Source organism: Aedes albopictus, chromosome 3, assembly GCF_035046485.1.
Source record: "Aedes albopictus strain Foshan chromosome 3, AalbF5, whole genome shotgun sequence".
NCBI classification, from domain to species: domain Eukaryota; kingdom Metazoa; phylum Arthropoda; class Insecta; order Diptera; family Culicidae; genus Aedes; species Aedes albopictus.
The window spans coordinates 423,970,207-423,997,497 of NC_085138.1; the positions used below are offsets into that span (position 1 = coordinate 423,970,207).

Below are 27,291 nucleotides of genomic sequence, written 5' to 3' on the forward strand. Positions count from 1 at the left end.
TTACGCAGGCAAATTAGCGCATGAATAGTATGTGCTCTAAATTGTATGAGTCGCTGCTGTATGGTGCCTCATCAAAAGTATGAGTCGCACTGATGGAAAACATTTGTTTACCCCCATTGCAAAAATCCATGTCCCGGACACATATAAGGAATGAAGTTTTTTTCCCAGTGTATTGTCGTCGCGGTTGAAACCCGAAGTTCCCTACACCCGACAATTTTCTCAAAATCTATACATGAAACCTAACGTCGGACATAGTGCGCTGGATACCGGACCTGGCGCTCTATCCAGCGCACTGTGCCCGACGTACGTCCGACACACGGTTTAGGAGAAAAATCGATTTTCGCGTGTCAAAAATTCCGATTTTCAACTGCACGAACAATAACATGCAGACTCACCATCTGTTCACTGATTTTAAAACAGCGTACGATTCAGTAAAAAGAAATGAGCTTTGGCAGATAATGTCAGAACATGGTTTTCTGGTGAAACTAATTAGACTGGTACGCGCAACGCTGGATGGGTCAAATTCAAGTATTCGTATCGCAGACGAAGTGTCTACCCAGGTCGTCACCTTGGACGAATTGAAACAGGGTGAAGCTCTTTCAAATTTACTGTTAAACATTGCACTCGAAGGAGTTATTAGGAGATCTGGCGTGCAGAAGAATTGCACTATAACCAAACGGTCGCATATGTTCCTCGGCTTAGCGGGCGATAATGACCTCAACGGTATCGATCATAGGGCAGTGGACCAAGCTTATGCTCGTCTGAAGAGAGAGAGTTTTCCCATATAAATTTTGAATGACTTCTGTAGTCTCAATTTTCCACCAAATGAGCTCAAAATTGGAAGAAGGCTTATCTGGTTTCGAAGCGAATAAGGGGTGTGCAATATAAACATTTTTTTTAAATATACATACATATACCTTTGTTGGACAATTACGGAAAAATCAAATGAAAGTATCCAAAATATATACGCGTAATGGTCTGCAAAAACACCCAATGTGAGAGTAAATTAATAGAATCAGTTTTGCTATTCCTTCAACAACGAAAAAATTGAGTATAAAGCACTCACCCGCCCGAGCCTTTCAAATAAACGAATAAGTAAAAAAAAAGCACTCACCTCCAAGATCTCCGCACTGTGTTGCTTCCTTCTGCGCCCTTGCTCGTGCTCTGCCGTTTCACTACTCGCCTCGCCGGTGCCCCCATTTACCATCGACAGATTCACTTCGCTATCCCCGACAACATCCCCCGCCATTTCACTTCCCACTTCACTGCTGCTGCTGCGACGCTTGCCCTTACCCAGCACTTCCCCACCCACCCGTTGCATAGCAGCGTGCTTCTGCACCACTTCCTTGATTTTGTCCTGTTCTTCACCGATCCAGTGCTTGAATCCGCTCCACTTCTTCGTCAGCTTCGCCTTCCTCTTGTCGAAGTCTATGAAATGCTTCGGAGCTGTTTTGTTCTTGAGCAGCGTCAGTCGCCGCTCGGTTGGATGCAGCTGGTTCCGATGTTCACAGTATTCGTTGTTCTCCTCGCTGAATATGTCGGACTCGTTTATCTGCCGCGTGATTTCATCCAATTCCTCTATCGAGAGGAACAGGTGCCGGGCGTCCAAGCTCTGGAAGCTGGCCGATTTGAGGTCAAACTCTTCTTCCTGTGTGCTGTTGGACCGGAAGCTCTGGTTGCTGCCCGAGTAGTCGAATGCCGTATTGTGCAGGACGCCGTTCGATGAGGTAACGTGACTTCCGTTGGGCAGATTGTGGTACAGGTGAGATGTATTGCCTTCGCTAACGAGCGATAGGTTGATCTCGTTTAGGATGAGGTTGGCATGCTCGAGATCATAGGTGGAGTCACCGACTTTGGTGCTGCGAGGGAAGTCGTAAATGCTGTCTACGGCGGGACTGTTCGGGACAGTTATTGAGGTTGCGGCGGTAAGGTCACCGCCATTGCTGAGCCCGGACAAATTGAGCGAGGTGGTCTTTTCTATGCAGAGTCGAAGATCCGGCTGATGCAGGTTGTGCGCGGATTTGGACCGGATCCTCTGCAGGTGGATTTGATTTTCCTTATCGTTCTCATCCAGAAAAGAACTGTAGTTGTTGTTGCTCTCTGGGAGAAACGTAAACTTGATATCACTGAAGTTGGGCAGTGAGCTGTTGGCATCGACGAATACATCATTTTCACTATCATCGGAGGTAGATCTGGTTGTGAGCGAAACTGGAGCTGGAGATTGCGAGGATCGAGGAGTTGACTGATGTTGTTGCTGAGGCGAATGGTCAGCTGGATCGACGGGCATATCCGAGTCAAAGTCGAACTTTGTTGTTTTGGAGATCAGAACCGGTACGCCTATTTCCGGTCGAAAGTCATCGAACCGCCCGCCGGTCATATCGTAACTTCCGGTGATCGGTTCGGCCACGGAGCTTTTCCTGCCGGGTGACTTGCGCATCAGACGACTTCCAATAGCCGAGTACCGCTTGGTGATCTTGTCCAGTATGTTGGATGGCGATCGACCGCCAGCGTACTTACCGGCAATTTCAACACTGTAATGTTTCTTCATGCTGCCAGCTGGGGTAATAAATCTTCTTACTCACTATCTCGTAACATACAATCGATCAGTAGTAGTTCGTTTCACTTTTATTTGGATTGCTCATCGTTGTTGAAACCGACGACGACGACGTTGATGGCACTCGTGTGGCCACCGCATTGCTACACTAAATTTCTGTAGAAAATCAGGAGATCAGTTATTCGGTACGGATGCACAACTCAGTTGCACTTGTGTGGACGGACGAACGAGCGAGCGATCATGGTGAAATTTTCGTTTCTACTAATTGTCTTTTCTTCTACATCTCGTCGTAGGACTTGGTCCAACGAAAAAAAAAAGTGGAGTGAAGGTCTTTCGCGCTTTTTAGTTTCCAAGCCTACGACGCTAGTAGGTACGTGTCGGCATGATGACGATGGTAGTAAAAGATAGCTTGGAACATCGTACCAACATCGTTGGTCGATGGTAGAATATGATGATGTCGGTTTGAAGATCTGACGATAATGAAACATAACATGGGAGCGTCTGAGACACTGTGTCTGTTCGAGTCGAGACAATGGACTGGCTATTTTACAGAGTTCAAAATTTTGGTGTTGTGTCAAATTGGAGATCATTTGTTATTCAGATAAAAGAAGCAGCTGCTGCTAGGTATAGCAGACAGTGGAAATAATTGATGATCGGTTGAGGCTTCAGCATTTGAAAGTCCTTACTATTTCCAAGTGACTAACAAATTTTTAATATAATTTGGCAGTAAAGTTATTCCAAGGTAATACAATTTCGGAAATGCACCCGAATTTTATTTGAGTAAAGGTTGAAGGTTTACAAATCAAATACATACTATTTCAGTAATTAAATGGATTCATGACTTAACAGAATCAGTTGTTTAAAGTGGAGTGGAGTCAAACGTCAAAATTTTCTGTGAGAGTAAGCAGTCCAGTATAACACGGTGTGTTGTGTAGAACAACTTTATAATAAAAAAATAAGTAAGTCTGAAATTTTGCCCAATGATACTTTGGGCCATTCCCTTCAATTTGCTGGGTCGGTGGAAATCATCCATCGGGGGGTCTGGAACAAAACAATTTTTTGAAGGTTTTTCATGCAAAAACTGTTAAAGGCTCATATTGTAAATTATTGCATCTCCTACAAATAGTCACAACTTTTTTGTCTTTGAAGATAGAACCATACAATTTTCAGGCGTCTCGAAGTAGTATGCGTAGATGACTGTGTGAAAATTTCATTGAAATATGTTGAATGGTTTTCAAATAATAGGAAAACTATCAAACGCATTCTAAAATATTGAGCTTAGTAGCAAAAGTCCAACGAAATATTTATATATTTTTTATATAATAATACACGAAAAATATTTAATTCTAAGCACCCAGTGGCGTCGCGTAACCTCACTTTTTACCTGTGCACCGACCATAAAACTTGTAATTGCAGGGGATTTATGATCAAAATCGAAATATAAATGAATGAAAGCAGCTATTCTCGTAATTTTCTAATTATTACAAGCAAATTTGTTCGAAAAATTCAAGAATTTATACTTGGTGCACAGCAAGGTGCACAGGTAAAAAGTGAGGTTACGCGACGCCACTGTAAGCACCTTGAGTCATTATGATGGCGGTTCTACGAAAACTTGTTTTTCAAATGATGAACAGATACATAGTCAAATGCATGAAAGAAAACACACACACTGCCGTTATGTAGCTTTTCAATAAAGTTTTAATTATTTGTTTCAAGAACGTGGTTTTGCGTTTACATGTTCACAAGTACAAGTATGCCTCTATTACGAATCCTATAATAAACACAATTATCATGATTGCTGAGCATGTCGGCCTTCCCCAAAAAAAATATTTGAATGTTTATTGGTAAGACAAGAAAAGCACTCGAGGATTGGGAAACATCTCTGTTTGGAGGAAAAAGTACAGAATATTTCACCTTAGTCAAAGAATAAAAACAAGTTAACTCTGTTAAAGACCTCATAATAATATTGAAGTTGTGGGTATGAGTCTACATTAAAACACTGTCTTGAAGAAAACAATAACGAGAACTGAATTCAAAACAGAATTCAGTTGGGCAATATTCGATCAGGGCAACTTTACGGTACTAAACGTAGTTTCCGGATTGTATATCTTTCGAAAAAATAACAAACAGTTTTTTTTTTGTAATCCAAATTATTGGGCCACGCTCCCCTAAAGCCTGTCGCTTGCTATTTGATACTTAGATAAGACCTTAATCATTAAAACATGAAAAAATGAACATTTTGAACGTTCGTGAAATAAATAATTGATACTTTAGTGAAAATCTACATAATGGCAAATTGTGTGTTTTCCTTTCATGTATTTGACTATGTATCTTTTCATCATTTGAAAAACAAGTTTTCACAGTACCGCCATCATAGGTTCCGGGTCATTTGGCCGAACGCCATTTGGCCGAAAAATGAATGATGAACTTAAGTGACCGACCATACCCCCGTTCCCAGTCTTAATATTACTTGAAAGAACAGCCTATGAGTCAAAGAAGGAATTTTTTTTGATAAAATATAGGCAGTTTCAACGCCAACCAAGCCCTGAATATCAAAACTAGAAAAAATAGCCTATTATTAAAAGAAGGAAATATTTCGAATGATCCATATTGGCAATTAGAATGTCGAAAACTTCTTCTGAATTCTTTTTATCACGATTTGGCCAAACGGCACTCGGCCAAATGACCCATTCGGTCAGATGGCATTCGGCTAAATGGCGTTTGGCCAAACGGCATTCGACCAAACGGCGTTCGGCCAAATGGCCGGACACCGTTGGACTTTTGCTACTAAGCTTAGTAATTTAGAATGCGTTTGATAGTTTTGCTATTATTTGAAAACCATTCAACATATTTCAATGAAATTTTCACACAGTCATCTACGCATACTACTTTGAAACGCCTGAAAATTTTATGGTTCTATCTTCAAAGACAAAAATGTTGTGACTATTTGTAGGAGATGCAATAATTTACAATATGAGCTTTTAACAGTTTTCGCATGAAAAACCTTCAAAAAAAATTGTTGTTCTAGACCCCCCGATGGATGATTTCCACCGACCCAGCAAATTGAAGGGAATGGCCCAAAGTATCATTAGGCAAAATTTCAGACTTACTTATTTTTTTGTTTTAAAGTTGCTCTATAAACACACCGTGTAAATTCGTGCAAAAGTCCATGGCATGCAGCCATGTATTGAACGATCCAGACTGAATAAGGGAATCGATTTAATACGCGCTACTGGGGTAAAACGAACCTCCGCAATATCTTCTTAATGAAAAGAGCCTTGTGGAGCCTCGTAGCCGTGCGGTTAGGGTTCCCAAGCTTCTAATCGCACGATGCTGTGGGGTGAGGGTTCGATTCCCGCTCCGGGCGATGAAACTTAACGTGAGAATAGTATCCACTGGTGCATGCTCCGTGTGTCCCTTGTCTAGTGTTAAGTTTCATTCAGTCTGTGCAGCCTTTGGCTGAAGACAATGTCCGCGTCTTGTTTTTTTTTAAAGGAAGTAATATTTTTGCACTAATCGATAGCATTTTTTATTTTTTTTCGAAAATGATTTTAGCCATTTCTGTCTTACAACTTTTTTTATTTGAAGATCAAAATGGACTAAAGATGCATATCTTGGTATGGCAATCTCTTGGCTCACTCGCGAAATTTATTAAAAATGTGGTGTTTTATGGCTAGTTTCTACTTCGGGCGGACTGTGCAAGAAGAACGGGAAGCCATCAAAATTACTCGAGAAGTTCACAGCTGGCAAGTAAGGGAAAAAGTGTAACGCTCGTAACGCTCCTCGTGCAATTCAAATGCAATTCAAATTCCGTAAGGAATCTCCCAATTCGACGACCACCCCCCCCCCCTGGTCTTTCGTTCATATTTTTTTTTAATTTGTATTTTTTAAATTTGAGTGACCGGATCAGCTCTTGTAGGAATTTCCAAGTTTTTGCCAAATAAGTTACGAAGTAAGTTACAAAGTATTTATAACGGAACTCTCAAAGGAATTGTCGAAGAAATTCTCCACGATATTGCCGATGGAATTCCAGAACACATTGTAAGATAAATTTACTGAATTTGGCGACTGAATTACTGAAGGATAATTGTAATTTCTATCTTGGGAATTTCCCAGGCATTGTGGATTAAAATCCCCATAAAAAAGTTGAAGGTTTCAAGGAATCGATGGATCAGTTTTCAACGAAATTATCGAAGGAGTTTCCAAAAAAATCCAAAGATATTGTCAGATAGATTACAAAGAAACTGCGAGAGTTATTGAAGGATTACTCAAAGTGATTGCGCCGACTATGCCGAAGGAATTGCCCTAGTGATTTCTTAAACAATTCCAAAGCGAATTACTGACAACGTTTTCAATAATGCTGCCGCCGAAATTTCTTAAGAATTTCCAAAGGAACCCCTGCAGACATTGCAGAAACAATTCTCAAAGAAAATACCGAAGAACATATGTAAAACATGAAGTAAACGGATTTCCAAATCAACTAATAAAGAAATTGTCGAAAAAAAATAAAAAAAAAAAGTTGCCTAAAGAAATGCCTAATCCTCAAGCATTTTCTACAGGAGTTAAATAAAGGGCAATTAATTTATTGTCCTTTTTGGACTATACTAGCCGGCCAGTATGCCTGAAATAGACGTTAAATCTTGAAGAATTTGAAGGCAAAGTGCGTTTAGTCTACAAATTGAAAATAAAATTTGAGACAAAAAAATACTCCCTATTTTGGTGGGATTCAAACCCACGACTCCGTATCGCTAATCCGGCGCTTTAACCAACTAATCCATAGAACAAGTTACGATTCTACGGAATAGAGAATCAAACTGGATTCGAAGTGTCACCCTAATATGGTCCGTCTTTCACATGTTTAACTCTCCTTAGGTTCTTAGAGACATTTATGGAGGAAGAAAGAGATTCCCAAAAGAATAGCATGAAAAAGTCTGGCTCAAATTTATGAATAATGGTTTTACTAAAGAAGAAAATTACAAAACAAATTACTTACTATGTAAAACCTTTTCTCTTCTGAACAACTTTGCTGAAGGTTGTATGTTTCTAAATATCCCTGGTAGCACAAGAGGACAATCACTTAAGAACATAAGGGCTCTAGCGCAGTGTATTGAGCGAATTTCTTACTAAGTTGTTTTCTATGTGATAGCTTTCATTTTTCTGAGCCCTCATTTGCTGTAGATAGTGTCTATGATGCAAGATATATGACGCTCAAAACAAAATGGTAGCTTCTAAGAACACTAGCGCTACGTTCTGAGTGAATTTCGAATTAAATAGTTTTTTTTATGAGGAACATTTTACTCATCTAAGCAACTTCACTGGAGACAACATCCTTCTAAGTGGTGCATAACGCGAGATATACGACCATAAAATTTCACATTTAAATTACCTTTTAGCAAAAATTATACTGCTATCCCACATGTGTCCTGTGCCCTATGTAGCAGATTCCCGAGGCCACCGTTTCCGGAGCAACTATTTCATCGACACATTCTTGAAAAACAAATCGTTTTCAATTTCCAGATCGTAATGATCTCAATAACTTTTTTGTGCCATTTTAATTTTATCTCAAGAAAAAATATTTTATTAAATTATTCATTTCCGGAAAAGATTAAAAATCACAAATCTTAATAACGAGTGGTTTATATGGTTTTGGTTCATTATAACTCTAATGCATGATGAAGGTTAAGAATGTTGATGCCGTCGATTCCCGGTCGATTCAGGATCTTCTTGTAATGTCCCAATTGGTAGTTAACGTGCCTTTGGAGCCGTCCTTCCGTAGTACGTGACACATTATATACGAATTGCAAAATGGTCAATTGGCAACGAAAGCTTTTAGTTGATTTTCTGAAGAAGTACTCATAGTTCAGTAGGCTCTGGAGGCTAATTTTTCCTGTTGGGACGCCCCATCACGATGAATAAAAAGATCTCTAAATTATGTGCACCATTCACGTATCAGAGAGACGTAAATACGATTGTCAGCTTTATCACCCCAAACTAGCTTAGGAAAAGACCAAATAATAGCATTTGTTAAAGCTATAATTATGCTGACATCAATTTTCCCCAAAACGGGTGAGAAAACTATGTTGTCCCATTCAACAAAGGGACCACTAAATTTGGACGTAGATGGTGCTGATGGAATGGTGATGATAATGACGGTGATTATAATGACAATGTCTCGAAGTTTTCCAAAAGATAATAGGAGGAATTGGTCCGGTGAAGTGTCTCAACCTGCTACTCCAAAGACGTGCAGTCGATTTACGAGCTTGTTAGACCTCGTCGATTTTAGATACGATCACGCCAATATAAAGGAAAGCGCGTGCCGCTACAGTCAATCCTATATCAGGTTTGGTTTGTCAAGGGCGTAAACATAAAATTGTCGATGGACAATTGAATTCGGATGTGAATTGGGGCGCACAAAAGTAACACGGCCTCTCATAAAAAGGCGACAAAAAATAAGTAAGGTACAAACAAGTGCCATTAAATTTTAAATAATTACACTTGGTAAGGTCATCAGTTTGTAAGCGGTAACAATATATTTACTGAAGTGAACTGCGATCTGCGGGTAAAGATTAGTGTCATTGTTTGGAGCTCAGTTCGCAACAGGTGTCAAGAGGTATTTGTCTCCTCGTAAACGGGTGCCCCCGTAGATGGTTGAATGAAGATTGTTTCAATTGTTGAATCAAAAAGGTTCCAAAAGAAGCAAATTTATTATTCCAAATGGTTATGGTTTGTTCTATTCTGAAACAAAGCTACTTATTGCAAAAATTTCTTGTTTATTTAACCGTTGGAGCTGCATTCCTCACGGTCGAGAAATTCTGATGATCAAATCCGCACCAATTAAAACTGGCCATGGCTTGTTATATAGCTCAGCAGTGCTAAAAATTGATTACCGCAATCAAATATATTGTGCATAACCTCCAGAAGAGATCGGTTCTTTGAAATCAAGTGTATGACCTACTTCACGATTTAACTTCCCGCAGCAAACTACTTCCTGCGGTAGAGCACAGTCCTGTTATAAATTGTTTCAAAATTTACCGCCACATGCTTCAACCCGGACAAGAAGTTCTAGAAGCCAGCAATGTTGAAACGTTTTCATCCTCGATGACCATGACAGATGACTTCTCACTTGCGCAGTCATTTATCCCATGTAGTCGCCGACAAAAGATTAGTAACTGACCATCACTCAACAGCCCTGTCCGATCGATTCCCACGAAGGAAAAGAGAAAAACAGAGTGAGTGCAAAGTCCAATCAAGCATAAAATACGGCAATGCCACCAGGCCGACAGCAGCAATCTCAACCTCAACAACAACGACTCGGATATCTCCCATCACCATCATCTTCGCCATCGATCGATGATAGGCTGTGAAAAGCGGGCGCGAGCCTCTCCTTATAGAACCGGTGGTCGGTTGTCGGCCTAGGTATCTAATCGTTTTCAATTGTATGCTATTTTTCCCGAATCGAACCCATTATGCAGCGGAGCTTACCTACCTACTCCTCGAATCACCACCAAGGCGGCGGCGTCAACCAACCCACCCATTATCTCTACAACAACAGCTAGATCGCGCGATTCCCGGTTCCATCGCCGCGTTCGGTCTGAGTCGGTGCGGTGCGAGTTCCTCATCGACCGAAAGTAATTAAGCTCTCTTGTCGTCTAACGGCATTGCCACACACTTATATTCGACACATTTTCACCGTGTGGAAATGATCGAATCCACCAGTGATCGGCAAAGCCCGAATGTTTTGATTTTTTCATCTAACACTTTCGAATGAAAAAAAAAGCGAAAACGCTGTGAACCGTTTTGATTCCACTATTCATTTTATAAAAAAATAAATAAGAGATCTATGCTTCTATTATTTTAAAACTCATCAGATGTTGGGATCAATACTACCCAGACGAATATGCAGAACGTTTAATACCTTAGTGTGACGTATGAAGCACCTAATGTAATAGAAGAATGAACTATCAAACCAAACTTTTCTAAAAATCGAAAAAAAACGAAAACAACAGAATCCTGCAGATTTATTTTTCAGTGAAACTTCTGAAAATTGCAGAAAGATGAAAGATGATGAAAGCAAACATAAGTCGTGAATAAATGCAGATCAAATTTCGTGTACAAGATCCTTAAAAATCTAGGAAACTTAAAAGAATCAAAGAAATGCCTATAGGGTTAGATAGTGAAAGCAGCACAAAAAGAAACTAGTTCGATTCAGTAGAAAAAATTACATCAAGTAACTGTACAAAGTGCAGCTGCAAATTTAATCGCGTTAGGGACAGTAGAGCTAAAACATTGGTCGATTTATTCAGAATTTCTTCAAGGAAATATTTGGTAGAATTCCAGAAATCCACCAGTGCCTTATTTTTGACATCAACGTAACATTCTTATAGTTTTGTCAAAAACATTTCGAGAATTATCTCCAACATCTACTTGTATTATGTCTTTATAGTCATTTCGAAAAACATCTTTTTTAAATTTAAGATAAAATCACAGTGCAGCGAAGAAATCTTTCTCTGTGGTTGTGAAATACGATGTTTTCAGAAAATCCACGCATATATTTGCTTGCATCCTCCTTAGGCGAAGTCGTGAATGCTGGAAGTAGATCGAGCAGGGTACGTTGGAAAAATTGATTTTTTTTTTCATGAAATCACGGCATGTTGAAGCAATACGTAACAATTGCTCTTATACTTACTATGTACTAAGATCTAAAAAATGTATTTGAATTTGTTTTTTGTTGGAATATAAATAAACGTTGATCAAAAGTTAAAGTTGTGCTATTTTTATTTCGCTGATTTTTTTTATGAATATCCTGGCTCCACCATGATATGACCGCAATTAACTGTAAAATTATGAAATAGATTTTACTATCATTGTAAGAGGAAGTTGGAGTTGGATCTGCATTCTTTTAAGAATAAACCTTCAGTGGTATTGTTCCGAGGGCATCCTTGCCGGAATTTCCTTAAAAATATTTTTATATAGTCATAAACTGCTTATATTCTCCTCAGAGAATAATCCTAAAAAAATATCAATTGCACGATCCTTAAAAGTCCTAGAGTTCCAGTGAACTCTCAAATAATGGAACACTTGGAAAAATTCTTGACCTCACCTGAATCCCTTTTTCCCGGAAGAATCCCTGGTAAAATATTAGGCAACTTCTTGAAGAAATTCTAAGAGAAATTTCTGGAGAAATCCTTACACTATTTTCAGTAGGAAATCCCTACTTAAATACTGGAAGGAATTCTAATATTAATCCTAAAACAATCGTTGGAAGAAAGCCTTGAGGCATTTTAGTACATTTTTTTAAAATAAATCCTTGACATTTTTCTGAAAGAATCTCTGGAGGAGTTTCTGAAGAAATCTACGGATAACTTCTTTGTTAAAAAAAATCTCAAGATATATTCTTGAAAGAATCGGCGGACAGGAATTCTTTGGCAGGAACTGCAAGAATTTTTTAAAGAAATCCCTTGAGAAATTTCTGAAGGTTTTCCTAGTGGTATTCCTGCATAATTCCCTGAATGAATGCCTGGATAAATTCTTGGAAAAATACTGGAGAAATCACTGTAAAAATTTCTGGAGAAATCTCTGGAAGAATAACTGGAGCAACCATCAGAGAAATTATTTGATAAATTACTGTGGAAATTCCGGGGAATTCCTGACATAATTGTTATAAAAGTTTCTGGTGGAATTCCTGAAGGAATGCATGGAAGAATTGCACTAAGAATGCCTGGAGGATTTCCTTGCAGACATCGCTAGAGGTATCTCTAGCGGGATTCTTGGAGGAATATATGGAGGAGAAATTTTTGGATGAATTTCTGGAGGAATTCCTGGAGGAATTCCTGTAGGAATTCCGGGATTTCTGAAGGAATTTCTGAAAAAAGAAATCCCTGGAGGAAACCTTGGAGGGATTCTAAAAGAAATTCCTGGTGAAATTATTGACAGAATGCCTGGAGAATTATTTGGACAAATCCCTGGAGCAATTCTTGGTGGAATCTCTGCAGAAATTCCAGGAGGAACCGCTGGAGGAATCCCTGGAAGGAACTCCCGAAGAAATTCCTGCAAGAATTTCTTCAAGAATCCATAGAGGAATCCCTGGAGGAATTTATGAAGGAATATCTGGAGGATTTCCTTAATATTCCTGAAGGAATACCTAGAGCAACCCCTGAAGGAATTCGTGGATGAATCTCTGATTGAATTCCAGAAGGAATTCCTGAAGAAATTTCTGAAGAAAATTTCTTGAAGATTTTCTGGTGGGTTTCCTTGTGAAATTCTTTGAGGAATCCCTGGAAGAATTTCTGGATAAATTCTTGGAGAAATTCCTGAAGCAATTCCTGGAGGTATCCTCAGAGGAATACCTGGAGGAATGCTTGGAAGAATTCCTGAATAAAATCTAAGAGGAATCCTGAAGCAGTTCCTCGGGGAATCTCTGGAAGAATTACAGGGAAAAATCCTGGGGGAAACCCTGACATACAGGGGATAGACAAAATGATCGGGACAGGCAATATTTTCACTTCTTGAATAATGTTCAAAATGCTGTAACTTTTCGAAAAGTGCATCAAATATTCTCAAATTTTTACTGTAAGTTCGTCAACTAGTTGTGTATCTGTGGTCCAAGATCGGGTAAGATCGGGTCAATCTCCACGAAGTTATAAAGATTTTTGGAAAAGGTAAAATTATCCGATAGCCAACTTTGAGCTGTTATATCTCCGGATTCAATGAACCGAATGCAATGAAATTTTGACCATCTATGACTTATATAATGAGCTATGAAAAACCGTTGACTTAACTTAAAATTCTTAACACGGAAGAAAATTATAACGATTACTTTATTTTTCTAATAAAACACCAAATTATCCAAAACTTCAACATCGTTTCAAAATTCAAGATGCAAATTACAGTTCATTTAATTTCCCTCTTATTGACTTATATATAAATGCGTTTTGAGAGAAAGTAACAGCATAGCCGCCAACAAAATGAAAAAGTAATGGAATACATATTAAAAATAGACCAATTTGCTAAAAAATCGTAAAAATAATTAAATCGCTATAACTTTTGCTCTTGTTGAAAATTTCAAGTTAAGTCAAATGTTTTCCAGAGTTCATTATATAAGTCATGAATGATCAAAATTTCATTGCAATCGGTTCATTAAATCCGGAGATATAATAGCTCAAAGTTGGCTATCGAATAATTTTACCTTTTTCAAGAATCTTTATAACTTTGTAGAAAATGGCTCGATGTTTCCCAAATTTGGACCACTGATACACAACTAGTTGATGAACTTACAATAAAAATTTTAGAATATTCGATGCACTTTTCGAAAAGTTACAGCTAGTTGAATATTTTTTGAAAAGTGAAAATTTTGCCTGTCCCGATCATTTTGTCTATCCCCTGTAGTTACTGTAAGAATCTCAGGCGAAATTCCTGAAGCAATTCTTGGGGAATTCGTGGAGGAGCCCCTGGAGGCCTTCCTGGATGAAATCCTGCAGGATATCCTGGAGAAATTCCTGAAATAATGCTTAGTAGAATGCCTTGAGGAATATCTGGAGGACTTTTAGGAGGAATTTTAGGAGGAATTCCTGGAGGAATCTGCGGAGGAATTCCTGGAGGAATCCCTGAAGCAATTTCTACAAGAATCTCTGGAGGCATCCATAGAGGAATTCTCAAATAAAATCTAGACGGAACTCCTGTAGGAATTGTTGGAGAAAGCTCTGGAGGAATTCCTGGACGAATCCCTAGAGGAATTCCTGGAGTAATTCATGGAGAAAGTCCCGGAGGAATGCCTGAAGGAATGCCTGGAGGAATCCTTGGAGAAATTTCTGGACGAATTCCTAGCGAAATCGTTAGAAGAATTTCAGGAGGAATACCTGAATGAATTCCTGGAGAAATCCCTAGAGAAATCCCTAGAGGGTTCCCTTGAGTAATTCCTAATTGAATCTCTGTACGAGTGCCTGGAAGAATGTTTGAAGGAATGCCAGTAAGAATTCCTGTAGGAATTCCTGAAGGAGACCTAGGAGCACTTCCTTGAGGATTCCATGGAGAAATTCCTGGAGACATGCCTGAAGGAATTCCTGGAGGAATTTCTACAGAAATTCTTGAAGGAATCTTTTGAGAAAATCCTGGAGGAATCTCTAAACCTAAGAAGAGTTCATGGCGAAAGTTCTAGAGGCATCCCTGTAGCAGTTCCTGAAGGAATTCCGCAAGCAATCCCAAAAGGTATTCCTAAGGGAATTCCTTAACAATATCTGTAGAATCCCAAGAAGAATTCCTGGAAGAAACCTTCAAACAATACCTGAACAAACCCCAGAAGGAGTCTCGGAAGCATTCCCACGATGTATATCTTAGGAAACAACAGCTAGATCGCGCGATTCCCGGTTCCATCGCCGCGTTCGGTCTGAGTCGGTGCGGTGCGAGTTCCTCATCGACCGAAAGTAATTAAGCTCTCTTGTCGTCTAACGGCATTGCCACACACTTATATTCGACACATTTTCACCGTGTGGAAATGATCGAATCCACCAGTGATCGGCAAAGCCCGAATGTTTTGATTTTTTCATCTAACACTTTCGAATGAAAAAAAAAGCGAAAACGCTGTGAACCGTTTTGATTCCACTATTCATTTTATAAAAAAATAAATAAGAGATCTATGCTTCTATTATTTTAAAACTCATCAGATGTTGGGATCAATACTACCCAGACGAATATGCAGAACGTTTAATACCTTAGTGTGACGTATGAAGCACCTAATGTAATAGAAGAATGAACTATCAAACCAAACTTTTCTAAAAATCGAAAAAAAACGAAAACAACAGAATCCTGCAGATTTATTTTTCAGTGAAACTTCTGAAAATTGCAGAAAGATGAAAGATGATGAAAGCAAACATAAGTCGTGAATAAATGCAGATCAAATTTCGTGTACAAGATCCTTAAAAATCTAGGAAACTTAAAAGAATCAAAGAAATGCCTATAGGGTTAGATAGTGAAAGCAGCACAAAAAGAAACTAGTTCGATTCAGTAGAAAAAATTACATCAAGTAACTGTACAAAGTGCAGCTGCAAATTTAATCGCGTTAGGGACAGTAGAGCTAAAACATTGGTCGATTTATTCAGAATTTCTTCAAGGAAATATTTGGTAGAATTCCAGAAATCCACCAGTGCCTTATTTTTGACATCAACGTAACATTCTTATAGTTTTGTCAAAAACATTTCGAGAATTATCTCCAACATCTACTTGTATTATGTCTTTATAGTCATTTCGAAAAACATCTTTTTTAAATTTAAGATAAAATCACAGTGCAGCGAAGAAATCTTTCTCTGTGGTTGTGAAATACGATGTTTTCAGAAAATCCACGCATATATTTGCTTGCATCCTCCTTAGGCGAAGTCGTGAATGCTGGAAGTAGATCGAGCAGGGTACGTTGGAAAAATTGATTTTTTTTTTCATGAAATCACGGCATGTTGAAGCAATACGTAACAATTGCTCTTATACTTACTATGTACTAAGATCTAAAAAATGTATTTGAATTTGTTTTTTGTTGGAATATAAATAAACGTTGATCAAAAGTTAAAGTTGTGCTATTTTTATTTCGCTGATTTTTTTTATGAATATCCTGGCTCCACCATGATATGACCGCAATTAACTGTAAAATTATGAAATAGATTTTACTATCATTGTAAGAGGAAGTTGGAGTTGGATCTGCATTCTTTTAAGAATAAACCTTCAGTGGTATTGTTCCGAGGGCATCCTTGCCGGAATTTCCTTAAAAATATTTTTATATAGTCATAAACTGCTTATATTCTCCTCAGAGAATAATCCTAAAAAAATATCAATTGCACGATCATTAAAAGTCATAGAGTTCCAGTGAACTCTCAAATAATGGAACACTTGGAAAAATTCTTGACCTCACCTGAATCCCTTTTTCCCGGAAGAATCCCTGGTAAAATATTAGGCAACTTCTTGAAGAAATTCTAAGAGAAATTTCTGGAGAAATCCTTACACTATTTTCAGTAGGAAATCCCTACTTAAATACTGGAAGGAATTCTAATATTAATCCTAAAACAATCGTTGGAAGAAAGCCTTGAGGCATTTTAGTACATTTTTTTAAAATAAATCCTTGACATTTTTCTGAAAGAATCTCTGGAGGAGTTTCTGAAGAAATCTACGGATAACTTCTTTGTTAAAAAAAAATCTCAAGATATATTCTTGAAAGAATCGGCGGACAGGAATTCTTTGGCAGGAACTGCAAGAATTTTTTAAAGAAATCCCTTGAGAAATTTCTGAAGGTTTTCCTAGTGGTATTCCTGCATAATTCCCTGAATGAATGCCTGGATAAATTCTTGGAAAAATACTGGAGAAATCACTGTAAAAATTTCTGGAGAAATCTCTGGAAGAATAACTGGAGCAACCATCAGAGAAATTATTTGATAAATTACTGTAGAAATTCCGGGGAATTCCTGACATAATTGTTATAAAAGTTTCTGGTGGAATTCCTGAAGGAATGCATGGAAGAATTGCACTAAGAATGCCTGGAGGATTTCCTTGCAGACATCGCTAGAGGTATCTCTAGCGGGATTCTTGGAGGAATATATGGAGGAGAAATTTTTGGATGAATTTCTGGAGGAATTCCTGGAGGAATTCCTGTAGGAATTCCGGGATTTCTGAAGGAATTTCTGAAAAAAGAAATCCCTGGAGGAAACCTTGGAGGGATTCTAAAAGAAATTCCTGGTGAAATTATTGACAGAATGCCTGGAGAATTATTTGGACAAATCCCTGGAGCAATTCTTGGTGGAATCTCTGCAGAAATTCCAGGAGGAACCGCTGGAGGAATCCCTGGAAGGAACTCCCGAAGAAATTCCTGCAAGAATTTCTTCAAGAATCCATAGAGGAATCCCTGGAGGAATTTATGAAGGAATATCTGGAGGATTTCCTTAATATTCCTGAAGGAATACCTAGAGCAACCCCTGAAGGAATTCGTGGATGAATCTCTGATTGAATTCCAGAAGGAATTCCTGAAGAAATTTCTGAAGAAAATTTCTTGAAGATTTTCTGGTGGGTTTCCTTGTGAAATTCTTTGAGGAATCCCTGGAAGAATTTCTGGATAAATTCTTGGAGAAATTCCTGAAGCAATTCCTGGAGGTATCCTCAGAGGAATACCTGGAGGAATGCTTGGAAGAATTCCTGAATAAAATCTAAGAGGAATCCTGAAGCAGTTCCTCGGGGAATCTCTGGAAGAATTACAGGGAAAAATCCTGGGGGAAACCCTGACATACAGGGGATAGACAAAATGATCGGGACAGGCAATATTTTCACTTCTTGAATAATGTTCAAAATGCTGTAACTTTTCGAAAAGTGCATCAAATATTCTCAAATTTTTACTGTAAGTTCGTCAACTAGTTGTGTATCTGTGGTCCAAGATCGGGTAAGATCGGGTCAATCTCCACGAAGTTATAAAGATTTTTGGAAAAGGTAAAATTATCCGATAGCCAACTTTGAGCTGTTATATCTCCGGATTCAATGAACCGAATGCAATGAAATTTTGACCATCTATGACTTATATAATGAGCTATGAAAAACCGTTGACTTAACTTAAAATTCTTAACACGGAAGAAAATTATAACGATTACTTTATTTTTCTAATAAAACACCAAATTATCCAAAACTTCAACATCGTTTCAAAATTCAAGATGCAAATTACAGTTCATTTAATTTCCCTCTTATTGACTTATATATAAATGCGTTTTGAGAGAAAGTAACAGCATAGCCGCCAACAAAATGAAAAAGTAATGGAATACATATTAAAAATAGACCAATTTGCTAAAAAATCGTAAAAATAATTAAATCGCTATAACTTTTGCTCTTGTTGAAAATTTCAAGTTAAGTCAAATGTTTTCCAGAGTTCATTATATAAGTCATGAATGATCAAAATTTCATTGCAATCGGTTCATTAAATCCGGAGATATAATAGCTCAAAGTTGGCTATCGAATAATTTTACCTTTTTCAAGAATCTTTATAACTTTGTAGAAAATGGCTCGATGTTTCCCAAATTTGGACCACTGATACACAACTAGTTGATGAACTTACAATAAAAATTTTAGAATATTCGATGCACTTTTCGAAAAGTTACAGCTAGTTGAATATTTTTTGAAAAGTGAAAATTTTGCCTGTCCCGATCATTTTGTCTATCCCCTGTAGTTACTGTAAGAATCTCAGGCGAAATTCCTGAAGCAATTCTTGGGGAATTCGTGGAGGAGCCCCTGGAGGCCTTCCTGGATGAAATCCTGCAGGATATCCTGGAGAAATTCCTGAAATAATGCTTAGTAGAATGCCTTGAGGAATATCTGGAGGACTTTTAGGAGGAATTTTAGGAGGAATTCCTGGAGGAATCTGCGGAGGAATTCCTGGAGGAATCCCTGAAGCAATTTCTACAAGAATCTCTGGAGGCATCCATAGAGGAATTCTCAAATAAAATCTAGACGGAACTCCTGTAGGAATTGTTGGAGAAAGCTCTGGAGGAATTCCTGGACGAATCCCTAGAGGAATTCCTGGAGTAATTCATGGAGAAAGTCCCGGAGGAATGCCTGAAGGAATGCCTGGAGGAATCCTTGGAGAAATTTCTGGACGAATTCCTAGCGAAATCGTTAGAAGAATTTCAGGAGGAATACCTGAATGAATTCCTGGAGAAATCCCTAGAGAAATCCCTAGAGGGTTCCCTTGAGTAATTCCTAATTGAATCTCTGTACGAGTGCCTGGAAGAATGTTTGAAGGAATGCCAGTAAGAATTCCTGTAGGAATTCCTGAAGGAGACCTAGGAGCACTTCCTTGAGGATTCCATGGAGAAATTCCTGGAGACATGCCTGAAGGAATTCCTGGAGGAATTTCTACAGAAATTCTTGAAGGAATCTTTTGAGAAAATCCTGGAGGAATCTCTAAACCTAAGAAGAGTTCATGGCGAAAGTTCTAGAGGCATCCCTGTAGCAGTTCCTGAAGGAATTCCGCAAGCAATCCCAAAAGGTATTCCTAAGGGAATTCCTTAACAATATCTGTAGAATCCCAAGAAGAATTCCTGGAAGAAACCTTCAAACAATACCTGAACAAACCCCAGAAGGAGTCTCGGAAGCATTCCCACGATGTATATCTTAGGAAATCTCAGGAGGGCGTTCTTAACGAATTCCTGGACGAATTTCTGTAGAAATCCCTGGAAAAAATCGAATGAAATCTATGTCTGTAGTGATTGCTGGACGAATTATTGAAGGAATCATTTGATGAACTCCCATAGGGTTTTTTTGGTCAAAATTTTGAAGGAGTCTCTGGATTAACCATTGAATCTCTTGTAAAAATTTCTGAAAGAATTCCTGGAAGAAACTCCTACTGAAATACTTCGAAAAAATCCAAATGGAATTATCGAAACAATCTCTCGCGGAATTCTTGAAAGAAAATATGGAAAAATCCCCGAAAAAAATGTCTGAAGGAATACTTGCAGAAATATTTATGGTGAAACTTTCTTCCTTGGAGAAAATCCTAAAGAAATCCTCGAATATAGAGCACTGAAAAAATCACTGGATGAACCTTTAAAGTTATTCCAGGAAAAACTCCTGGAGGAGTTTGTGGTAAAATCCTTAGAGGAATACCTGTAGCCTCGGCAGGAAACTATGGGAAAATTCCTGGAGGAATTTTTTGATGCATCTGTGCAAAAAATTCTGAGAGAAAAGTGTAAGGAATTCCTGAAGTATTCCTTGGAATAAACCCTGGAACACTCACTCTCGGAACCTCGCAAGAAGTCCGTGAAGGTATTCACGAAGGAGAAATTCCTTGAGCAATTCGTGAAGGAATTCCTGGAGATATTCTTGAAGAAATACCTGGAAGAATTTCAGAAGACTTCCCTGAGGCATTCATAAAGAATTCCCAGGTTTTTTTGGTCTAAACGTTTGTTTGAAATGAATACTAGTGAAAATTCAATAATTGTAAGCTACTACACTCTATAGCAGCATATGGTGCTACAAAGAATTCTCTTTCCCTACCGGAACCGGTTTAGAATGTTGTTTATGTATTCAATGCTCTATAAATAATATATGTTATAATTCTATCAAATAAACTTCAGCGGGATCCAAATTTGTAGAACACAAATTATTCTTTTCTGCACGAAATTCTTATTTTTTCACAAATTTTGTTAGTCTCTTCAAACATCGACACCATAATTATCAGGTATTTTCTCGAATTCATCACTCCACTACTGACTGCCACAGTCTCATTGTGTAATATTTACAGCGTCCATAAACTTCAACCCTGTCGCCATCAGATCTCTCTCGCACTAGCATCCACCGTCCATCACGCCCAAAACAGAACGAGAAACGTCACCACAAACACCCGATGCGACGCCGTGGTCAGAACTTATTTTTGGACACACAAATCACAGCCGCTTTTCACGACGACGACGGTTTCGTTTTCGCTTGGCTCAATCGGTCCCATGGCAGGACATTAAACGACGACAACGTGTCGCATCACATTTTTCACGCTCAAATTTCACCTTGCACTTTGGTAGCCCTCGCTATAACTGGCTTTGTCGATTGCACTACGCTCGATTCGTTGTAATTCAGCGACAACAAGATCACTCTCACTATTATTCGTTGCTTCTTCTTCTATAGCCGCATCGCTAGAACTGATCGGTTGGCCTCCTGCTGATCTTGGAATTGCTGCTGTCCGAGGTAGGATCGGATCAGATTAAAGCACAGCACAAAATAGGTGAACACCTCGAACGTCAGACAGAGCAGGATGTGGATGATTTCCAGTTGGAAGCTGCCCATTTGACCCGCAAGGAGCGGCGCAGAATTTCCTGCTCTCTTGAAATGCTAAGGTGCGTCGATCTTCCGCAAGATCGGTCGCGCGCGTACCGTACTTGACCGAGTTGATTTCGAGAGTTGTCGTCGGAAGTGCTTTACGTACCGTACCGTATTGAAGAGTGAACGCGAGATAGTGCCACCACCGCCAATCCTCTTGGGACGCTCGGTTTAAACTGCCAAGCGGTTAAAGGGAAATCTCAAAATCAAGTGGCGACAGCGCCGGTGGTGATCTCTCACTGCGAGATCTCGTCCGCTGTGGCGTGGTGCGTTCTTCTCGGGCAGGGGTTTCCAAATTTGGTTTCAGATCTTCTATCTTCTATCTTCTATCTTCTATCTTCTATCTTCTATCTTCTATCTTCTATCTTCTATCTTCTATCTTCTATCTTCTATCTTCTATCTTCTATCTTCTATCTTCTATCTTTTATCTTCTATCTTCTATCTTCTATCTTCTATCTTCTATCTATCTTCTATCTATCTTCTATCTTCTATCTTCTATCTTCTATCTTCTATCTTCTATCTTCTATCTTCTATCTTCTATCTTCTATCTTCTATCTTCTATCTTCTATCTTCTATCTTCTATCTTCTATCTTCTATCTTCTATCTTCTATCTTCTATCTTCTATCTTCTATCTTCTATCTTCTATCTTCTATCTTCTATCTTCTATCTTCTATCTTCTATCTTATATCTTCTATCTTCTATCTTCTATCTTCTATCTTCTATCTTCTATCTTCTATCTTCTATCTTCTATCTTCTATCTTCTATCTTCTATCTTCTATCTTCTATCTTCTATCTTCTATCTTCTATCTTCTATCTTCTATCTTCTATCTTCTATCTTCTATCTTCTATCTTCTATCTTCTATCTTCTATCTTCTATCTTCTATCTTCTATCTTCTATCTTCTATCTTCTATCTTCTATCTTCTATCTTCTATCTTCTATCTTCTATCTTCTATCTTCTATCTTCTATCTTCTATCTCCTATCTTCTATCTTCTATCTTCTATCTTCTATCTTCTATCTTCTATCTTCTATCTTCTATCTTCTATCTTCTATCTTCTATCTTCTATCTTCTATCTTCTATCTTCTATCTTCTATCTTCTATCTTCTATCTTCTATCTTCTATCTTCTATCTTCTATCTTCTATCTTCTATCTTCTATCTTCTATCTTCTATCTTCTATCTTCTATCTTCTATCTTCTATCTTCTATCTTCTATCTTCTATCTTCTATCTTCTATCTTCTATCTTCTATCTTCTATCTTCTATCTTCTATCTTCTATCTTCTATCTTCTATCTTCTATCTTCTATCTTCTATCTTCTATCTTCTATCTTCTATCTTCTATCTTCTATCTTCTATCTTCTATCTTCTATCTTCTATCTTCTATCTTCTATCTTTTACTTATAGCTTCTAGAATTGATCCAGTTTGTAACCCCTGTCCCATATACACCGAAGAGCAATGAGCGGATGAGAAGAATGATTGTTAAATTAACCTAGAAGATGGGAGTACACCCAATCCGACAAAAACAGAAAAGAGCGTGAGAGGAAGGAAACTGAACCGAACGACTCAAATCCCAAGTAGGTACATATATACGGAGGGATAGGTGCACCCGCACCGCTGGGAAGGAAGGGTACAACAACAACTGGAGGATGCTGACTGGTTGTTGCACACATAATAATGCAACGAAAAATGTGAATTAGGTGAAACGATGAATGGGAAAAGATCGAAAATTCGGGGACCGGAGATTAGAGCGATCTTTTCGGTTTACCCACTCTGCCGAAGGCGGGGAGGGACTTTTTGACTTACAAGTAGGAATGCTGGCACCATCGCTTCGCCGCACCGTGTCGACTTGTTGCATATCATGGCATGGTCGGGGATGCCTCCGTCCGTCGTCGCATCGTCCGCGTCATGGACTGGTTTCTTCAAATTGGATGAGTTTGAAGGGTCATACACAATGTGTTTCGACAAATTGGTGGAGTGCGTGACTGGCGTGTCGATGGCACAAAGTTGAAAATGTGATCTCGGCGCGAAGTGGCTACTTGTGGAAGCGTGGAATGTGTTTCTCGCGCGTTAGATAGACGAGAAAAACAATAGTTAATTTTAACCTAAATATGCCGATTGGGTACTGACGTTTCACATGTACAGAGCATTTTACTATTGAAACGAAACATGTAGCAGATGAATGACTGAGTCGAAGCTCAGGATCGAGCCTAAAAGATCCGTTTTCTCCTGAATGGAAAAATCTGTTGCATCTTTTGCAGCTTTAAAGGAGTCTTACCAAAAGACTCACTTCACTGTTTTTCAATTAGGCTAGGAACTTCTTTAAAAAAAATCGCACGAGTAGTTCCAGTTTTCCTGAAATTTCAGAATAAACTACCAAAATTTCGAGAATATTGAAAAGAAAATTGTTTAAATTCTTAAAAATTCATACCATATCGTCATATTATTTTTATTTAAAACCCTTTGAAGCCGGAATTTTTCCAAGCGTTATTATGGAGTTTTTTTCTACGTTTTTCTGTAGTTTTGGTGGTCAATAGCATCAAAACGGTAGAATATTATAAAGCATATTTTTTTGGATATCCTAGATCATCCAAACTATTCTTGAGTTTAGATCCTTAAGTCTTGGGTGTAACGGTAACTTTTTTCATTATAAAAAGCTACGATTTGTAATCTATCATGTCCAGTAAGTCTTCTGAAAGGTTAATAGACAATATCAGATCAGTCGGGATATCCTAGGTCATCCAAACTGTTCTTGAGTTTACATCCTGAAAACTACGAGTGTAACGATAACTTCTTTCATTATACATAGCTACGATTTGTAATATATCATGTCCAGTACAGTCATAGCACAATCATGGGTCACCCACAATTATGGGTCAATTCCATTTGATTTGCATGGTAAACTGACTGACTAATAATTGTGACAGAGTGACCCATAATTGTGCAATGACTGTACGTCTTCTGAAAGGTTAATAGACAATATCAGATCAGTTGGGATATCCTAGGTCATCCAAACTGTTCTTGAGTTTAGATCCTAAAATCTACAAGTATAATGGTAACTTCTTTCATCATACAAAGCTACGATTTGTAATCTATCATGTCCAGTAAGTCTTCTGAAAGGTTAATAGACAATATCAGATCAGTCGGGATATCCAAGGTCATCCACACTGTTCTTAGTTTACATCCTGAAGACTACGGGTGTAACGATAACTTCTTTCATTATACAAAGCTAAGATTTGTAATCTATCATGTCCAGTAAGTCTTTTGAAAGGTTAATAGACAATATCAGATCAGTCGGGATATCCTAGGTCATCCAAACTGTTCTTGAGTTTACATCCTGAAGACTATGGGTGTAACGATAACTTCTTTCATTATACAAAGCTACGATTTGTAATATATCATGACCAGTAAGTTTTCTTAAAGGTTAATAGACAATATCAGATCAGTCGGGATATCGCAGGTCATCCAAACTGTTCTTGAGTTTAGATCCTAAATTCTAAGAGAGCAACGGTATTTTTTTTCAGATTACAAAGCTACGATTTGTAATCTATCATGTCCAGTAAGTCTTCTGAAAGTTACAGTGATTGTTTTCACCAACTAAGCTTCATAACAGTAAGGAAGCCCATAGTATTCCAAAAATGTATAACAACGCTTATTGTTCCTCTAACTGCTTTGGCAAGTACAGTGAACTATGTAATACTACTTAAAGTAGTGGCAAAAACCATTATCACAAAAGTAGACCTAAAGCTATGGTCTTCGGAGTAGTGTTTTTGATCTGCAATATCTCAACACTATCTTGAAATGACTCATGATATTATTATTATTAATTTATTAATGCCACTTTACACCGGGGTGCATTCGTGTCCTACTCATGATATGCCAGGGGGATTACAGATTACAGTTTAAAGTTCATTGTGAGAATAACTACTGTTACTATGAAGAGCTAAACTTCAGGATAGTTTGGACGACCCTCAATGTCCCAAAAGTTCATAATAATAGATAGTGAACTTCAGATTGGTCCAGTCACCGCGATTGAATTTGAAACGTTATTCAGTATGTCAGATATAGCTGATATTACGAGATTTCTGGAGTCAAAAATAGTTTGGATGAGCTGGAACATTTCCATAGCGTCTCTAAATGACATTTGAGATTTCAAGAGCTTCACGGATCTCAGCAGATTATGCTATGCAATTCTTTATGGCGAAACACATAAAGTTATTCTTGCAGATTTGAAGGACTTCATTATAGAACAGTTGGACGACCCTGAATGTCCTAAAGGATTATAATAACAAAGTAGACTTCAGATTGCTCCAGTTACTACGGTTGATTTTGCAGCGGTTGTCAGTATAACAGATATGGATACTGTTACGAGTGTAGACCTGAAGTCATGAACTTCAAAGTAGTTTGGCTGACCTGGAATATCCCTGTAGTGTCTCTGAATGACATTTGAGATTTCAAGAGCTTAGTGGATCCCCGCAGATTATACAATACTATTATTTATGGTGAAAACACATATAGTTATTCTTGTAGATTTGAAGGACTTCATTATAGAACAGTTCTGACGACCCTGAATGTCCCAAAGGTTTATAATAAGTTAGTAAACTTCAGATTGCTCCAGTAACTGCTTTTGATTATGCAACGTTACTCAGTATAACAGATATGGCTACTGTTACGAGTGTAGACCTGAAGTTCTGAACTCCAAGGTAGTTTGGCTGACCTGGAATCGCCCTATAGTATCTATAAATGACATTGTAGATGTCAGGAGCTTCACGGATCCCAGTAGGTTATGCAATGCTATTATTTGTGGCGAAAATACATATAATTACTCATGTAGATTTGAAGGACTTCCCTATAGGAGAGTTTGGAACACCTAGAATATCCCAGAATATAAAACACCTTTTGATATTCTTGACGAAGGCTAAATGAATACATAAAACATAACCCACATCCAAGTTCAGCTTTTGGAACAACTGGTATGTCAATTATTTCGTTTTTTTTTTCCAAATTTCATGGTGTTCAGGATGTTCTAGGTTATCAATGATGTCCCAAATACAAATATTCTCATTTTTCCCTAATAGAGGACTCAATTTGCAACAACTTTGCTGAAGACAGTATTCTGTTTTATCGAATGGGTGAATTTATACAGCCGTTTCTATGTTGGGGTCATATATGACCCCTCCGGCTCCAAAGGGTTAAGTGCTTCCAGAAATTTATTCCCAAACATTCTATTATTGTTGATATTAAAAATAGAATTCTAAAATATTAAAACAAAAACGTGATATATCTGTTTTCTAAAAATTTTTTGATTGAAATCCGTAATGGACGGCTACATCTTGCCGGAACAAGAACAATTATGATTTTATAATATAAATATTTGGTTTGATTGTGTTATTAGCGAAAGAGAGAGTCCATGAAGAGAAATTGATTAAGTCAGTGAGGCCCTACCCGGTGTCCGGCCATTTGACCGAATGCCGTTTTGCCGAATTATTATCAAAAGGATTTGGAGGCGTGGGCAAACTCTGGATAACTTTCTAGCTGCCAATATGATCATCAGAAATATTTCTTTCTTTTAATCATAGGCTATTCTTTCAAGTTTTGCCATCAAGGGAATAGTTGGCGTTGAAGCTAGGAATATTTTTGTCAGAGATTTATTCTTATATGAATCAAAGGCTGTTCTTTCGAGTTATTCTGAAATAGGAAACAATGGCAAGATCACTTAAGTTCATCATCCTTTTTCGGCCAAACGGCATTCGGCCAAACGGCGTTCGGCCAAATGACCCTGTCAGCCAAAATGGCGTTCGGCCAAATGATCCGGAACCGCCCTACCCCTAATTTAAGTTAGTTTTATGAAATAATTACAACAAGAAACTTCAGAATATTTTGCAACAACAAATCGGGTTAAAGCAAAGTATTATTTCCAAAA

The 27,291-nt window shown here is 38.1% G+C and overlaps 1 protein-coding gene across 1 annotated transcript in view; it reads right to left on the bottom strand.

The window, feature by feature from the left end:
* Positions 1 to 21,832, bottom strand: part of LOC109410664 (uncharacterized) — a 113,937-nt gene extending 92,105 nt beyond the window's left edge. Inside the window, exons 1-2 of the mRNA XM_029875796.2 lie at positions 21,064 to 21,832; positions 1,115 to 2,710 (exon numbers count right to left, since the gene is read on the bottom strand). Of these exons, the coding sequence (XP_029731656.1) occupies positions 1,115 to 2,548 (1,434 nt within the window). The 5' untranslated portion in view covers positions 2,549 to 2,710; positions 21,064 to 21,832. The remainder of the gene's footprint in view (positions 1 to 1,114; positions 2,711 to 21,063) is intronic.
* Between the last annotated feature and the right edge of the window lie 5,459 nt (positions 21,833 to 27,291).